The sequence below is a fragment of the Galleria mellonella genome, unplaced genomic scaffold (genome assembly GCF_026898425.1).
Source record: "Galleria mellonella isolate WM207_F2 unplaced genomic scaffold, CSIRO_AGI_GalMel_v1 utg184, whole genome shotgun sequence".
In the NCBI taxonomy this organism is placed as follows: domain Eukaryota; kingdom Metazoa; phylum Arthropoda; class Insecta; order Lepidoptera; family Pyralidae; genus Galleria; species Galleria mellonella.
The window spans coordinates 3,402,971-3,422,351 of NW_026442025.1; the positions used below are offsets into that span (position 1 = coordinate 3,402,971).

At 34.9% G+C, this 19,381-nt stretch overlaps 1 protein-coding gene across 7 annotated transcripts; it reads left to right on the forward strand.

Moving 5' to 3' along the window:
- Positions 1-4,734: 4,734 nt before the first annotated feature.
- On the forward strand, positions 4,735-11,791 carry LOC113512118 (cilia- and flagella-associated protein 97-like). Of its 7 annotated transcripts, XM_052894005.1 has the most exons (5): positions 4,872-5,128; positions 5,640-5,783; positions 6,404-6,889; positions 10,581-10,803; positions 11,638-11,789. In XM_052894005.1, exons 3-5 carry the CDS (start codon positions 6,441-6,443, stop codon positions 11,692-11,694), a joined length of 729 nt encoding a protein of 242 aa, XP_052749965.1. In that variant the 5' UTR covers positions 4,872-5,128; positions 5,640-5,783; positions 6,404-6,440; the 3' UTR covers positions 11,695-11,789. The 7 variants fall into 7 exon arrangements, with proteins under 7 accessions (XP_031764956.2, XP_052749964.1, XP_026751698.2 ...); XM_031909096.2 differs by lacking the exons at positions 4,872-5,128; positions 5,640-5,783 and adding an exon at positions 4,735-4,856; XM_052894004.1 differs by lacking the exon at positions 5,640-5,783 and having other exon boundaries at positions 4,864-5,035; positions 11,638-11,791.
- Positions 11,792-19,381: the final 7,590 nt, after the last annotated feature.

Sequence of the window (19,381 nt, forward strand, 5' to 3'; positions counted from 1 at the left end):
CCCAGTTACGACCAATTACAGATCTTATTATATTAGTGGCTCTTAAAGCACGATCTACTAAGCAATCAACGTATAGATCCCATTTTAAATTTTGATGAAAAATTACCCCCAGAAATTTAACGCTACAGTCTGTTGGAAGAGTTTGATTATTATATATAATATTCATTAATGGAACATATTTATGAACTTGATGAAAAACAACTACTTTACTTTTGGTTAAACTAATATCGAGGGAAAGAAGAGAAAAATATTTCTCAAGTCTTTTTAATGACTCATTTAACACTAATTGCATATCAATAATATTCTTTCCTTTTATATAAATTAATAAATCATCGGCAAATTGCAAGTTGTTCACACTGTTTCCTAAAACTGAATTAAGTTTATAGATATATAAAATATATAGTAGCGGGCTTAAAATACCACCTTGACATACTCCTTTAGAGCTTAACCTAGGTCCTATTAATTTACTATTTACTTTAACATACACTTCTCTATTACTAAGAAAATTATAAATCCATTCGATAAGTTTCATTGGAAGAAATGAGGATAGAATCGAAGATAGAACTGTTAAATTTACATTGTTAAAAGCTCCTACGACATCTAAAAAAACAGATAGAACATATTCATCGTTATTCAAAGCAGTACTAAGGTCGACATAGAAGTTCGCTAAACTTTCGCGCGCTGAATATCCACGGCGAAAACCAAATTGATTCGATGGTAATATACTATTACTTTCAATAAAGAACTCTAAACGCTGTTTAATTAATTGTTCGAATAATTTGCCTGCACAGGACGTCAATGTTATAGGTCTATAGGAGTCGAAATTTGTAGGATCTTTACCGGGTTTAATTACTGGAATCAAACAATCCATTTTCCATTCTGGTGGGATAATACAGTCCTTCCATAAATCGTTAAAAATTTGTAAGAGTTTAGTAAGGTTTATTTTATTCAGCAATCGAAACATATTGTATGTTAAGCGATCAAGGCCACTAGCTGTATCTTTTCTAGATTTTACTGCACTGGATATTTCATCAATTGAGAATGGGTCAGTGAGAAATTTTGGGCATGAATTAACAGAATTAAACTGTTTGTCATCAAAAGGTGAGTGTACAAAATCAGGAGTATATTTGCGTAAAAAATCATTGACCCATGATATATCTTTAAAATGATTTTGACGATGTTTTGAATTTAGTTTTCTCATATTTTGCCAAACAGTGGAAATTGGTGTTAATCTATTAAATTTGGAACAAAATTCCTGCCACCCCTGTTGTCTTACTTGCTTAATTACTAACTTTTTAACAGCTTGAACTCTTTTAAAATTTATGTAATTATCGAGAGTTGGATTTTGTTTAAACCTAAGGTAAGCCGCTTTACTATCATTGACAGCTGTCGCACACCTGTTATTCCACCAAGGTACTGCAATATGTTTGTGCCTCTTTGAAGTATTTGCACCGCTATTTGATAAGTTCCTACGTGGAACGGAACGTTCCACAGCTGTCAAAATAATTTTACAGTTCTATTGTAATTGTTTGACATCATACTCGAAATCCAAAAGTAATCGATTAACAGTTTCAGAATAAAGATCCCAATTAACGAGACGTAGGTTTATACGATTTAACAAAAGTTTATTAACTTCATCTATAGGAGCATGTTGTTCACCTGACGGAGTTGATGAAGAGTTCTTTGTGTTTATTTTAGTAAAAGTCGGCAGGTGATAACTTCCTAACGGATCATCATGAACCGACCACTCGCATTTTAATGATATGGATGGGGATACCATAGTTAAATCAAGGCCATTGGGTCTCCAAATATGAGAGCCAACAGTAGTAACTTGCTTATCATTTAATAGTACCAAATTACATTCATCTAAACAATCAAGAATGTCTTTACCTCTTGTATTAGTGGAGGTACAACCCCACATAGTATGATGTGCATTTAAATCTCCAGATATGATAGTGGGTTTAGGAAGAGACTCCAAAAAGAACTTAAATTTGGCTTTAGTAAAACTAGGTGTACTATTGGTAGGACAGTAAATACTGGCAACTGAATACCAAGAATTATTAACTTCAATACTAATAGCTATAGTTTGCAAAGAATTGTCGAAAAAAGAGTGAAGTTTTTTATATCTAATACTATTATGTATAATAATCGCTACTCCATTGTGGTTATTACCACAATCATTTCGTTCTATACAATAATCTTTAATTTTTAATTTGTAATGTGGTTTTAGCCAAGTTTCTGAGATGAGAGCAATGTGAATATGATGTTCATTTAAAAATTGTGTAAAAATATGTCGATTGCTCAGTAGGCTCTGAGCGTTCCACTGTATGATAGTTAATTGGTCTCGATTGAATTTTGTGAAATAGGTCTATTACCAAAAGTATCATATAACACATTCAAAACACTTTTAGTGTTAATAGATGTGTTCTTTGTGTTATGTAGTGAAATAAGTTTGATTATGCTTTCTATTAAAAGTGATAAACTCTTGTTATCAGAATTTAGAATTGAAATTAGGTCTACATTTTTTTTAGGTTTGTTACCCAGTTTAGGAAATATTTCAGTGCTAAGTATATCTCCAAAAGAAGCAGGTCTGAATTTAGATCTATTTTCAGCAATTTTCTTTTGTTTAACAGGGCATTGCGGTGATACACTTGTGTGATTTCCATTGCAGTGTACACAAATAGCGTTTTCCATTCCAGTTGTACAAGTTTTATAATTATGCTCACCTTTGCAGATGCTGCAACGCTCAGAATTCTTACAGAATTTAGCTAAATGTCCATACCTCAAGCACCGGTAGCATTGTTTAACTGGTGGTATATATGGAGTGACATTGTGGCGCCAACCTCCAATATCCAGATATTCAGGTAATACAGATGCAGCAAAAGTAATTGTCACGGTTAGAGTTGGCTGTAACACATATCCATGAGTCAAGGTATTTTTTCTTAAAATTCTTTTAATAGCAATAATTTTCTTAGAACTCGATATCATAGTATATATTTTTTTATTAGATATATTTGTAGGTACATTTCTAATAACGCCTGTAACTTCTGTTGAAGAAGCAGGAATACTGGCCTTAAAATGGTAGTCATTTAAAAAAGTTTTATTATTTAAAAAAGCATTGGCTAAGTCTGGCTTTTGAAAGTATACTCCGATTTTGAATTTATTTATAGATCTAAGATAAGTTACCCCTTTATTAAATCGTTTTAAACAGGAGGAGAGTGAGAGCAAGTCTCTGGATCCAATGGTTTTCTGACTATCTGAGGATTCTACAAAGACAACAAATTCTGTCCCAGGGGATTCCTCGGGATATCTTCTAATATAATCTGTGACGTAGTAAGGTTTATACTTATCGGCCTTATCAATTTCAGATTCTGAGTCAGTAGAAGTATCTTCCGAATATATATCCTTGTCATTACAAGGTTCTTGGTCTACATCACCTGAATCGTCATCTTTTTTTTTCCTTTTTCTACAACTGCGCTTCCCCATGAATGCTAATTATTTGACTGTCGCTGAATTTAGTGAAAATATAATATTTTATTCAATAATAAGAATTGATAGAGATAGTTTTAATAAATTAATAAAAAAAATTTAAAAAACCCGCTTGTTCTTATTCGAGTTTCCCGCCTTTCTCTCCCCTTTGGTTCCTTCTTTTTTGAAGTGAGTGAAATAAAATAAATCTAATAAACAGTGTTGCCAGCTAAAATTAACAAATTTCGACAAAAATTGGACTCCAACTACTCCAGTTGCCCAAATTTTTTGATACAATGTAGCTTAAAATCGCTTAATTAATTTTTACCGTTACGTGTCTGTATTGTACCTATTTCCTGTGTTCTTTCTGTTACATTTTGATACCATATACTAGGACATACTGATTACGTTTTTCGCATAAAATAAAAAATAATAATAATCTTACTAGATATCACCAATCACAACAACATCACGTCATATACAAGTGCTCGATATATCGAGCACTTATATATGACGTGATATAATACACAGACACATAATATTAAGATGATGCCACTAAATGTGTAGATACTGGCAGATACATTTTAAAAGTTGCTATCTTTTTTGTTTAGGTTCTATTAGTGATACAAAAAATTAGTAAATTATGAAAATTTTGCTGTTTATTTTCTTTATAGTTTGTAATGACTATTCAGTAGCCCTGTCACACTTTGAATCTGGCAGCACTGCTAATTAAAAGAACAAATTAAAAGAACGTTTCCAAGCCGAAACTCCAATATAAAAAAATGTATATAAGAGTAAAATATTGATTTTTTTTTTAGTACGTTTGTTCCGTTTGGAACAGGCTAAGGTCGGAGACCATGCTGCCTAGTCTTCAGAAAGATAATTTGTTATTTTATTAACAGTTATTTTCTGTAATATTAGAAAAAAAATTTAATCAATCATCATTAATAAAATAGATCACAGACTATGGATAGATTGATTTTTTTTTTTTTTTTTAGTACGTTTGTTACGTTTGGAACAGGCTAAGGTCGGAGACCATGCTGCCTAGTCTTCAAAAAGATAATTTGTCTGGAATTTTACGTAAAATATTGAATGAATGATATGCCAAATGTCAAAGTGGATCTATCAAATTTAATAATAATTATCCTTTGTCTATGCTTTCGACTTACCTTACCTATTAAATAATAAAAAAAAAATTGATTAAGTAGTAGGCAGATGCTTAATATTTAATATTTTCTTAAATATTATATAAACTATTTGCGTAATAGCGCGGTTAGTAATATTCTAAAATAATATTTATCAGTATGCTTTACTAGATAACGAAACGTTATCATAGAAACGGACACAAACTGTAACAAAAGGCGCGATATTTGTTTGGTTGTCGCTAGGTAGTTATTGATTTTCTGATTAAACTTATTTATTACTGTTTTGATGTATAAATTCTACGATTTTGTTACAAAACTTTTAATTATAGTTTTATATATAATTGTACGCGATACCACTGGCTGTTTATGACCGAGGATAAAACCGTAAGAGAGAAAACGAAAACATCATTTTTGTCAAAGACGTATTGTCGCTAACATTTTCGAAGATTTTCTTTTTGTGCCGTACAGTTTCTTTTGTATAGTGTATAGTGCTTCATTTAATAGTTTGTTACATCGTAGGTATATAATAATTGCGAGCTTGCTGTCTTTTTTATATTTTTTTAAAACATAGGATTCAAAGTATTTATTACGTATTGTAAAAATGACGCATTTACTTATCTACTTGTAGAACTAGTTAATTTAGCTCTATATACAAATAAGTATTAAAATTATTAGTCGGTAGATACTCAGATAACAAATACATACTCTTATAGTCAATTTTTAATGAGTTAAGGCTATAATATTATAGATAATAATATGATTTTTTCTTACGCCTAATCGAGAACACTGAACTAGTATTTTCTGCAATATTGCTATAATAACATTTCAGGCGTCTACATATTTTCTATTCTACGTTTAGACACTATATCCTAATAAACAGTAATTCATATGACAATTTTTTAATTTGTAACGGACTTTATGATCTTTATTTTTAAAGTTATTTTTGTTGTGTTTGTATTTTTTAATGGGATAAAAATGGAACGATATCTTCGCTTACGCTATTAACACATGCTGGCGGAGTATCAGAGAATGATGATAAATGAGGATGAAATCAGATTAGTAGGCCCATAGTGACGAATTTACCAGGATTAACCACGATGGATTCCAGCGAGGATCACATGGATATGATACCTGATAGGATACATCGCTATCAGAGTAGATAGTGCTAAGGTGACTAACTATTTTTTGTTCAAAAAGAGTACACTTTGCAAGTATTTTATAGGTAAAAAAAAAAGATAAAAACTTTATTTTCTTTTAAAAACATTTTTTTTTCGGAGTGGGATATTACTGCTAAATGAGGATGTTCGTCTAATAATGTAGTCACATCCGAACAACTTTCATTTTGCATATTTGTCTGTTAAGACGGCAGATAATGTTTTTACGGAAAGTTGCGACTTCTCACTGCGCCAATAATCATTCCCTAGTGAAAATACCCTTTCAACAGCAGCATTAGTGCTTGGACAACTTAAGGAAATTTCTATTTTAAACTTTTAAATTTTCATGTTCTACTAAAATTGTAATGAAATTCAAATCACTGTCAAAATAATTTAAATGTAAAAAAATATGTTTTAGAAATACAAATGCGTACTTTCTGAGTACAATATTTAAAAAGAGTACGGTTTGCGAAAAAGGAGTACAAAACTCAGTAAATGAGTATAGTTGGTCACCTTAATAGTACTCATTCAACAATTGGGTTTTGTAGTTAGGTACTTAGTATTATTAGAACTAGAAATTTAGAATTACTATCGCTTGCGTAGTATCTTGAACGTAATTTATTTTTCCTTTTTTAGCGGTAATACTATAACTAATTGCACGCTTGTCCGCACCATGTCACACAGAGACAATAAATTAGACAATGGATACATAGACACAGAGTTCTCATCTGGCGACTCTAACAGGAATAAAACTAAACAGTGTTACCGAGAGGAGAACAACAACGAGGTCGATGAACTGTCCAAGGAATTGTCGGAGATGGGATGCATCGTGGATGCTGTGAAACGACCGCCAAATATCTGCGTCGAAACATGCGTCTATGACTCGGGTTCGGAACACGAGAAATCTAAATCCTATAACAATGATGATGATGCGTACTCTGATGAGTTCGAAGACGACAAAAGTGATGAGGAGGAATCGATAAAAACTGAATTGAAGTCACTGAAGTCGGACAGCGGCAGTGCAAGTAAAGAGTTCAGTCAATCGTCAGTGAAACTGTCTAAAAGTCATTCTTCCATGTCCAGTAAGCCTCCAGCGTCGATCACGAGCAGATCTAATTATGGGTAAGTTGCATTAATAAATTTAAAAAAATGTGCAATTGTAGACTGAAAAATGACATTGATGATTAAAGATTGAGTCCCACAAAAAAAAAAAAACGCTTCAATTGTGACAAAACCAGTTATTTTGATCTAAAATTAAATTACTGAACCAATTTTGATAAAATTTCTATGGGATCAATTTGTAAGTACCTGTACTCTTTCAGATAAAAAAAAATTCCAAATCGATTTAGAACTAATAGAGTTATGAGGTAACAAATATAAAAAAAAAATACTACCCAATTGAGAACCTACTTTTATTTGAAGTCGGTTCGGAAAATAGATGTTTTTAACGAAAATAAATTGAAATTTATTTGTGTGAGAGTTTGTATGAGTTTATTTGCTTATTTATTTATATAATAAATATTTGAAATATAAAGCTATGCCTCAAAAAGATTGGTATCTGAATTAGGTATGTACCTTTAATTAGGTATGTAGTAATGTAAATTATTTTTTGTACAAGTAGATACTTACTTATTATTTAAGCGTCAAAAAAAGGCACATTTACTGCCACACTTAGAGAAGTTTATTTAATTAACACTAATGATATATTATTTAATGATATTTAAAATTTGTTAATGACGTATTAACGAAATTAGTAACTGTATAATTAATAACTTTTTAAATCTGTACTAAGGAATTACTTAAGTAATTATTAAAGGACTGGTCGCAGCAATTAGACGCCTTTATGCATATAATTGGGAGCTTAGGTCGCATTTCAGGACTCCTCTCCCCCTCGATTGATTTTTTATACAACTTAGAATGGCAAACAAGCTGACAGTCCACCTGATGTAAAACGGTAACCGTCGCCTATAGACATGAGCAGTACCATGGACATAACAGACATAACAGACATATACTGTTTCGCCCATGTTACCCCCCATGCGTTACCATTCCTGAGGACTTAGGTGTTATTCCACTATACCCTGTAAATTCACGCCATATCCCACCCTACAAATCGATAACATTTATACATAATATTGATTTATATATTTAATTAATTAAGTTAATAGAGTTTTAGACACATGACCCGTAAATGTTATTCGCATTATGTCAACTATACACTCGCTTCTTATCATCCAGTGACGTCAATATTTATTTGTAAGTGTATTATCTATGATCTACTATATGGTCGGGTCATATACGTACCCTTAATGAGGTGTACCCCACACTAGATACGACTGATGGCCTCGAATCTGTAGCAGGGAGTCAGTGGATGTAAGTCGGTTAGGAATCTTTCTTATAGAGGTCTATGAAGGAGTTCTGTATTTTTTTTTTATGGTTGAAAATGGAATGGTAACCCCGCCTGCGCTAACGGGATACGCTGGCGGAGCACCAGTGAAGGGTGATAGATGAGAATGAAAACAGGCCAGTTAGCCCATCATGATGAATTTCATTCAGGAATTAACCATAATAGTTTCCAGGGGGAACCGCAAGGAGGTCGATCTGGTTGGGTATATTTCTAGCAATGGGATTCTTAGTCTCTATTACTAACAATCCCTTTCCTCCCAGGAATTCTGTATTTGACGGTTTTTTTTGATGGGTGAAAATGGTATGGTAACCCCGCCTGCGCTAACGGGATACGCTGGCGGAGCACCAGTGAAGGGTGATAGATGAGAATGAAAACAGACCAGTTAGCCCATCATGATGAATTCATCAGTATATTTGACGGTATTTGTATACCTGACTCGACAAACATCTGGCCAAATTATTTTTTTTACTATAAACTAAATGGATATAGGTAGGTCAGGACGGTTAGGGCTTCTGACCGATCTATGTCCGAGTTCTATGCTTAGCTATATGATGGCGGTATGTGTAAAGACGATCCGATAGGTATCTGGCCGAATTCAATTATGTTTTCTATAACCAATGATAGGGGGCAGGGATTGTTAGTAGTGAGATCCAACACACCCATCACTAGCAATACATCCTAACAGGTCGACCTCCACGCGGTTCCCCCTGGAAACCATCGTGGTTAATTTTTGATGAATTCATCACGATGGGCTAACTTATCTGCCTTTTCATCCTCACCAATCATCCCTCACTGGTGCCCAGCCAGCGTATCCCGATAGCGCAGGTGGGTTGACCATTCCATTTTCATCCATTAAAAAAAAACAATGATAGAATTATTAAAAAAATAGTCAAATTAATCCAGCAATTTTGAAATGATCGAGATATAACTTTTAATTTTATTTATTCATTTTTATAGAGAACGTTATATGTTCTGTCCTTTTATTTATTTTTTATTTGACACCAATGAAATTAGACACATTTTTTCAATTAATTAAATGGATTTGCTGTTTAAAATGTTTTATTTGGAACTTAAGCTTTGAGAGTAATGGGTATTGGTTTTAAAAATATTTGGATATTAACTCAATAAATATTTGTTTGATTTGCTTTTATCTAATATCAACAGATAGTTTTTTTTTATGGGATTAAAATGGATTAGTTGGTAACATAGTTTGCATTTTTTTTAATGAGGGATAATGGAATGGTAAATCTGCTTGCGTTATTAGGATACACTGACGAGGTACCGGTTAGAGATGACAGGTGAAGATGAAAGCAGGGCATTTAACACATCGTGACAAGACTCATGATGGTTTTAAGGGGGAACCACGTGGAGATCGACCTAATAGAGTATATTGTTAGTAGTAAGAATGTTAGATCCCATTGCTCTTCCTTAATCTGTTATTCCTTAACGTCGTGTGGTGATAAGTCCGCCATTTACACTTTCTAGGCGTACTAAAGTTAAATAAATGAATAAATAGAAACCATGTAAACAGTTAGTCGTGTAGGTCCCAGTATAGAATAGGCCTCCCCTTCCTTTGCCATAGGTGTCGTAAGAGTCGAGTAAGGGAGCTTATGGTGGAGAGATGGCAGCTTAAAATATCATTTACACGCATTTTACTGGCAAAACTTCCATTATGGGTGCGGCTATATGCAGCAGTGGACAGTAATATCTTAAAAAAAAATAGTTACTTAAGGGACAATTTATTATCACTATATTCCGCAATCTATATCTGCGTCATAACACTAGCATCGTCAGAACTCTCTCGGCTTCGAAATGTAGTAATTAACTTTATGCAATTAGATATTTAATTGAAAACTATATGCTTATTGATAAATTAATTGAAAATTGTCATTTATTGGTGGACAATCTCGTCATTTACTTATCAATTGTAATTCTTATATCTGTACTTTATATTATAAATGTGAGTTTATTCATATATGTATAAAGGTTTCTATCTGTGTGTATCTATAATAAGTTTACTATTGTAATCTTTTGGAGGAAACAATAAAGAGTATCTATCTATCTATCTACTAAATTGAATTCAAATTCGTTTATTCGTTTCTGTGTGAAAGAGTAAAAAATTTCTATCCACGGGTGTTACTGCATATTTTTTTATGTCTATAATGCTGTTCATGTATATAGGCGATGGTGATCGTTTTCCATCAGGTGGGTCGTCAACTTGTTTATTATATATTTAAGTTTTCACTGAGGTGGCAAGAAAACATACGGCCCAACCGTAGCCTATGAACGTCTGCGATATCAAAGACATTACGTGCGCTTTGCTGATGCTTACGAAACCTCCCTGTCCCTTTTTTTTAAAAGAAATAAGTTGCATATTAGAAGGGTTTTTTCTTCTATAAATTACAGTTCCGTATCGGTGCCACCGACCAAGCGAATCAACATGTCGTTTACGAATGACAGACTTAGGGAGATCGAGCGTCACAATCATATATTGCTGACGAAAATTCTAAGCGCCAGGAACACGAGGAAGTCTTCCATCCCGCCACGGGAGCAGCCCGCCAGGAAGGCGATGCCGCCGGCGGCTGTGTCCAGGAAGAAGCAGCAGAGGCAGATCGATTATGATAACATGGTAAGAGCAATATCAATTTTTCAATATACCTTTAGTAGATACTTTATGGTTAATAACCTATAACAGTAATATTCCACTTTCTATCATTGTACAGTTCGCCATTGACAAGGAGTTCACCCTTAAATCTTAGAGTCTAGATGGTCACGTATAGCGTGGTTTCAGAGATATTTTCTTTCACGAACGCTCAGGTTATGAAATGGGTTCCTTGTCGAGGTATTTTCGTGAGACTACAGTATGGGGTTCTTAAAAAAAGAGGTAAGGAGGTTTCTTCAGGGTGGGCAAGGCGCGTAATACCCCTTGTATTGCAGGCGTTCATAGGTTATGGTAACCGCTTACCAGTATGTGGGCCTTATGCTTGTTTGTCACCCTAGTGGTATAAAGAAAAATCTATGCTGCAGTATCAAACGCGCATTTGAGGGCGTTGGGGGTATTGGCCCGTGTCTGGAATTGTCTAGTGCCAAAACCAGGATGCGAACGAAGCTTCGAAAATACATGTCTGGGGGTACATATACTAAACAACCCGATGGCCCTTACTTTGCTATCATATTAGCGCTTCGTCACGGCTTCCTACAGGTAGAAAGCTAGGAAGTCTTAATTAAAGATTTTCAGTCTTCAATTTTTTTTTAAATAAATTACTGCTTATGCTACTAGCTGATTTTGTTGCTTTCTATAGGCGAAAGAATGTTTAAAATCAGTTAAATACTTTTTACGAGTTTAATATTACCAGAAAATAATCTGGCTAAGGCTCATGGACGTCACGGTGTAGTCTGTGATGAGGAACAGAACTATGAACTAGTTCTGTTCCAGTTATAAAAATGCATTATGTTTGTTTAGATCCTGTTAAAGAAGATCCAGCGCGCCAAGTCGTCCGCTTGCAGCATCCGCCGTTGATACAGATGTGGCGTCCGGTGCGCGGGCGCCGCACACTGCCTTCATAAATATTTGATACTAGTCTTACCGTGTATATTTGTTATAATAAAATTATCACTATTTTCTAACTATGTTTTTAATTCAGCAATGTTTTCAACAGTGGACTTAGTGACTACCAACAGTTTTTCCTTAATAGAGTGAATATTTTTCCATCTATGTCTACTAGAGGACAGTTCTTGCGAACAAACCTAATATCGTGGCGATGGATCGGGCACTCTCGATGGTGTTCTTGGTGGATGTCACCATACCGCACGACGAGAACCTCGTGAAAGCCGAAACCGAGAAAAAGAGAATATATCTCAACTTGGCTCACGAGGTGACCGAAATGTGGGGGGTGACGTCCACCGAAATCATTCCAATCGTTTTGTGGGTGAACGGTCTTATCCCAACCAGTATGGAATAACATCTCAGACGGTTGGGATTGCGAGGCGGCTCACTCCCGGGAAAGATGCAGAAAGCGGTGCTCTTAGATACTGCCCACATTGTACGCCGGTTTCTCTCCCAGGGACCCTGAACCCTGGCTGACTGTAATTTTGCCGGGGGTTAGTTTCCATCTCCTCTTCTTAAGAGAGGAGATGAGAATTATTGTATAATAATAATAATATAAAGTAATGCATCAACATTATTAAATTTACTCGTGTATTATATAATATGAACATAGACCTCACATGTGGTCATACACATGTTTTCCTTACCAATTGCTAAAGTGATATTTACTTTAATAATGATCTCAAATCTAAAGATGGGTAGCGACTCTCGTGAACATCAATTTAGCATGGTGACCACACAATCAACCCGTTTACGTGGTAGCTTAGCAAGAACTCACCCAGTAACTTTGTATGTAATCGATTAACTGAAATAAAACTGCTGTTTTTAAGTTAGGTTTTAGAAAAAAAAAATTTTTATTTATTTTATATTAAAAAAATATCATTAACAAATTTCAGTCATATGCATGAAGACCAGGGTAAAATCTAGTTTATTTATAAAAATGAACGAAGCAACTTGTGACAGTCAGAAGGTTCATCATCCTACTCTTTGGTGGATTTTGCCAGTATTTGCCACGATTGGCAGGCGGATTGGCAACTGCAGTTAAGTTTAGGAGATGTTTTAAGAGGGACACTGCTGTCCATCCCTTGCCCTCCCTTAGTCGCCTCTTACGACACCCACCCGAAAGGAAGGAGTGGCCTATACTATGCTGTGATCACATGGCGATGATAGTCGGTTACTTGATTAGAATTATCTTCTTTAACTCCGGTACCATTAGTATGTGTGTGACTGTAAAAACTCGAAGATTGACCACCATTATTACTACCAGAAGTTCTACAACCTTCCATACTAGTCCTCAATCGTCGACTGTCATTTCGTCAACACACGTTTCGCCTCTGAACGAGGAGTTTTCAGACAAATTATTAGATCGCTGCTCGAAGTTTAGTGTTAACGGTTTGGCACCCAAATTGCCGAAAGATTAATTCTAATCAAATGCCAGTGATATGGAGTTCCGTAAAATAACATCTATTTCAGTAAAATATTTACAGTCGATAGAGATCAATTAAGGATCCTTTTTATCGTTTCCTGGAATTCTAGAGACCCAGGAGTATTATGAATGCGATACGTATTTCATAAATGTGATGACGTGATAGATTTACGTGTAAACCCCCGAATGGAAACCACACCATAGTAGGAGGTATATCCACACTTTAACACTTTGACTTAGAGAATTAAAAATTAACGGTACTAAGTTAAGCTATAAATTAGCAGTTCTTTAACGTTTGTGGAAATGATAGTCTCATATATTGAAAATTACTTAATCCCACTCGAGTTTAGATAGCTAACCGACTTTGTTTCGGTTTGAAAGGTGGGATATGTATCTATTTACGTTCACACCAAGCCCCTTGCACGGTTGGCAGAGAGATCCGAGATACTAAACTAAGATTTCTACTACAACTAAATATTTCTATACTTACATCTTTTGTTTCCTGCACTTTTATAATTCGTCTCATGAATGCACGACGATTCCAGAGATTCTTGATTCCTCCTTCAGATAAGAATTTAGATTACTTCAGATAGAATAAAATTACAGGGCATAGAACTATTATAATACTTCGTACACCGGAAAGGCAACGTATGAATTGGCGTTAGGTGAGGGCCTCGGCGCGAAGACGTTTGCTCCAGCTCTAACTCCGGGGGTGAATACCCCGGGGCACAGATAATATAACCCCTGGGTCAGTGGGTTCAAGTTCTCTCCTGTTGGTGTGGCGTGGTCTTCTTAAATCTTCGTTATTGTTGGTAGTAGTGGCGTGGAGCCTCGTCTTCTCTCTCTGGATATATATTTTTTGCTATGATTTTCTATGATGTCGGTAGGGGCCGACATAGACGGACGTATGTCGACCAAATAGGCGACGTGCTGAAGAAGGGCCAAATTAAAAGTACCCGTAACCGGCGAGCATGTATGAAAAGATTGATGAATGTGGAAGAAGCGAAAGAGGTTTGTTTGAATCGAAGCATTTGGCGTTTCATTGTTTCTGCCTACCCTAATGGGAGACAGGCATGACAGATATGTATGTATGTCATCATCATCATCATCGGGTCTTCTTGCCCGCCTTTTGTAGTGTAGGCGGGTGAGGTAGGGGTCTCGGGGTAAACCCCTCTACCCCGGCTGCATCTCCGGAGGCAACTACCTCCGGGTCGCTGGGTTCTGTATGTATGTATGTATGATTTTCTATGGAACCAATGGGCTACTGAGTAGATATGTATATTACTGTTTAGAGACATCACTATTGAGAGACATATTATTATTTGAAAATATGACTATTTTATGCAGAATCTGTGTTAACGACTACAAAGATAAATTGGTGAAATATAATTAGGTATTATGCTCGTAGTTACCTATCGTTTGATAACTTGTTTATGCATAATTTTATTATCTAAATGTGGTGTCTTCGCCCTATAACCTTACTTTGCCACCAGCTGTATCTTATGAACAGATTTCTTGTTTTATTTATAGAAAATAATCATATTTTTCAATATTTTTTATTATTTAATAGCATTAATTGGATGGAAATGAGTACAGTTTTTAACTTAGTTACTGTTATCAAGTGATTTTTTGTAACTAAAATAATTTGGGTTTACCGGGTGGTGGTGCACCGAAATGTTTGTTGTTTGGTTTCTTAGAATACAGATTGTTAGGGTTATCATCATCATCATTATCATATCAGTATTTCTTATGTATTATTATGTATAATTATTTCAGTATGTTGCTATAAATTAGTCTATAAGTTTAGTTTTGAATTATACCGACTTATTCCCCTAACGCCGTGTGGTTCCGATATACTCGTAGAATGGACCACCCCTTCCTTTTCCATGGGTGTCGTAAGAGGCGACTAAGGGAACTTAATGAATGCGCAATTGGCAGCAGCGTCTCTCTTAAATATCATCAAACGCTAACTGTGATTGCCAACCCACCTGCCAAGCGTGGCAACTACTGGCGGAGCCATCATTATGGGGGAAGCTTCAGCAGTGCACAGGTAACATCTTTTTTTATAACATAGTGGGCAAACGAGCATGCGGCTCACCTGATGGTAAGCGGACTACCACCCACAACATCAAAGACATTGCAGGTATGCGGCCTTTTAAAAAGGTATACATTTTTTCTTGAAGGTTATGATGTTTTTTTTTTATTTATTTTTTATACAACTTAAAATGGCAAACAAGCTGACGGCCCACCTGATGGAAAGTGGTAACCGTCGCCTATAGACATGAGCAGTACCATGGACATAACAGAGTATACTGTTTCGCCCATGATACCTCCCATGCGTTGCCATTCCTGAGGACTCAGATGTTATTCCTCTGTACCCAGTAAATTCACGCCATATCCCACCCTTCAAACCGAAACACAGCCATGCAAAAACAACTGCTTCACGGTGGAAACACAAATGGGACAGAGGTACCCAAGCAATCGACTTTTGTACAAAGTCTCCCTCTGGTAAAAATAAACTGTACATGATTCATAAATCTTCCTTCACGCGTGCATCTTCCTATTCAATTATCTATTATGTAAATTAACTGTAAAATCATAAAGCGCTGTAGGTTGTGATTCATATATACCACTAAAACGGTCATAAGCAGTATGATTCATAACAAATATAAACATTCACCATAATGGAATGAACATAAAAGATGTTTTCGACTAGTTTAGAAACGCGGGATGAATATAAATAACAAAAAAAAAAAAATAGCCCATGAGCAAGTAGGGCAGGACATTTAAAGAATTCGATTCAATGTACTAAATACAAGTAGAAATGATTCATTCATAACAATATTTCGAAAATTGCATGACTTATGAGACAATAACATACACACATACATTAAAGTACTCACCTATGGAATGTGACGCCCAGTTTAAGATTGTGTTTGGTTTAAATTGGTGGAATATGCCAATTAAACCTCTTTTTTCCCGTAGGTGTCGTAAGAGGCGACTAAGGAAATTTAATTGACAAGGACTGGGCAGCAGCGTCCCTCTTAAAACATCACCAAAGGCTAACTGCTGTTGCCATACCGCCTACCAAACGTGAAAATTACTAGCATCACAAATTATTGGAAAGGGGTTTTTTTGATGAGTGAAAATGCACCAGTGAAGGGTAATAGGTGAGAATGAAAACAGGCCAGTTAGCCTATCATGATGAATTAATCAGGAATTAACCATGATAGTTTCCAGGGGGAACCGCGGGGAGGTCGAACTGGTTGGGTATATTATTAGCAATGGGATTCTTAGTTTCTATTACTAACAATCCCTTTCCCCCTATGGGGAAGGGTTATGTTCAACAGTGGACAGTTAATGGCTGATATGATGATGAAGATGATGGCAATTAAGAGGATGATTTTACAATAAATTTGTCTGTGTGGGTACATTTAACTCATTTGTGTTGAGGGAAGACGATTAGTTACTAATGGGGACTATTTGGGCCTATTGCTAGCAATATACACTCTATCAGGCAGACTTCTAGTTGGCTCTCCTTGGAAACCCCATCATGGTTAATTCTAGATGAATCTGTCACGATGGGCTTATTGATCTTATCATCGCCTTATGTAGGAGGCCTATGTTCAGCAGTGGACAGTTAACAGCTAATATAATAATAATAATTTTCACTTGTTCTTTTTTTATACCACAAAGACAAACAAGCATACAGCCCGTCTGATCATAAACGGTTACTGTAGTCTGTGTACGCCTGCAACACTAGGGGTGTCACGTGCGTGTCGCCCGACCCTGAAGATACCTTAATATATCCTTTTTAAAAAACCCCATACTGTAGTCTCTAGAGAAAATCTTGACAAGGAGCTTATTCCACAGTCTGAGCGCTCGCGGGAGAAAATTCCTTTGAAACCGGTGAAGATTATAATGATCTGCAAATGTTATACATAGCTAATTTGAATATATGCAAAATAGGTAATATATAATGCCCATAGAACTTGTTTATGTCTATAGGCGACCGTTGCTACTTTCTATCACGTAGGCCGTCAGCTTGTTTACCATTGCATGTTGCATAAAAATCTATGAATTTTTTTTTTTATAAATAAATAGCTCTGGACTATATTACACAGCGTCATCTAAATACAAACTAAGCGGAGCTTATACATATATATAAGTTAAAGGTTATGTAATATGGGGTATATAATATAAGTTAAATGTGTCCAATGTAAATTATGTACAATAAAGTTTTTACAATAACAAAAACAACATTTAGACGAATAGAAATAGATGTACCTGTTCATGTTCATATGTTCATAATGTTTCATTATTGTCATTGTCATATCGGCACTTTAATTATCCATTGCGAGTAATAGCCACGCTTGGCAGGCGGGTTGGCAACCCTAGTTAGGCTTTTAGAGATGTTTTAAGAAGAACGCTGCTGCCCATCCCTGCCCTCCTTTAGTCGCCTCTTAAGACACCCCATAGGAAAAGAAGGGGTGAACTATCCTATACTGGGACATACATAATTTGTATTGTGCGAGAATCGAACTCGCGATTATTGAAAGGTAAAGCAGTGTAAGGTGCTAAACCACCAAGGTGGGGGAGGGATTGTTAGTAATGCAGACTACCAATCCTATTGCTAGCAATATATCCTGTCAGGTCGACCTCAACGTGGACCTCTCTGAAAACCATCGTGCTGAATCCCAGGTGTATTCATCACGATGGGCTAACTGACCTGCCTTTTCATTTTCACCTGTCATCTCTCACTGGTGCCCCACCAGCGTATATCGTTAGCGCAGGCGGGATTGCCATTCCATTATCATCCATTAAAAAAAAAAAACTACCAAAGTATTAATAAAGTAAATATTACATAATTTATGTACACGTGTTAACAATTTTGTTTGAGACATATTAACACGTAATTGCCATAGTTAACTGCGACTATGGCACTAATTATATAGCTATATTCACAATAGAAATAATATAATAGACTCGAATAGATTTCTCACAACATATTTGGCTATGTGTTAATATGTTACATATATGTATCTATTTTGTATATATTTATAATATTGTTCGGCCAAGTTATTATAAAAGATGTATTTTTATGTAATGTTTTTTCTCCACCATTTCTCTCAAATGTCTACTGTTTTTACTTAATGGTAGAAGGCAGATAATGTCATATGGCATTAAGCTGTCCATTTGTACAAATATTAGTGTACAATAAAGAATAAATAATAGCAATAGGCAACATAGTATCAGTTATTATAATTAACTGATAGGAAATGAATTATCGGTTTGATAATTAGGTAATCTATTTCCTTATATTTATTTTTAAAATTTAACAAATGACTTCATAATTAATCTTACTACTAATGACTTAAAATAAAAATAAATCTATTTATATATAAAAATGTATCGCCGTTCATTAGTAACGTAAAAACTCAAAAACGGTTCGATGGATTTCAATACTTTTCTGTTCTTTTTTTTTTTGTATGAACAGGGGTAATTTAAAAGAAAAATAAGTCGGCAAAACCCTAAAGGGTTTGCTGTGGGTTTGCTGGAAGAAATCTCTTTTGGAGATAAGCTCGCCTTTGTGCACTTTTATGTTTGTTTTTTTTTCTATTTCAATAACCTTTTGTGTACAATAAAGAATAAAGAAAGAATAAAGTTCAGCTGAAAAATAGAAAAATTAAAATAGGTAATTTTATATGAGAGTCGCTACTTCAGAATAATTTTAATAGATGGCGTTGTATGTAGGTGATATCAAGTTCATGGAGTCGACTAGTTCTTTTAATAAACAATTTAAAATTATGTTTTACGATAAGTACATTCCAGTTTTAAGAAAACAAAGATTAACTACCCTTACCATAGTTTTAATTTTGTGCCATATTTGAAATCTGTACAGTTTAATGCATTTATTGGCGTCTTTACCTTAGTAAGATAATTTTCCAGGGAGGGTCTGGCGTCTAAAAAGGTACATTACGTACTTTCAGAAATATCAAGAAATTTATGTTTCAAAAATAGTATTCATATTTTTTACATGATGATTTTACTGGATCTCAGTTCCATACGTTTTTGTTAATTCTTTACCAATTTGTTGCCTCATAACTCCGTCAGTTATAAACCGATTTAAAAAAATCTGAATATATCCTATGTATATACAAATTAAGTTTTTCA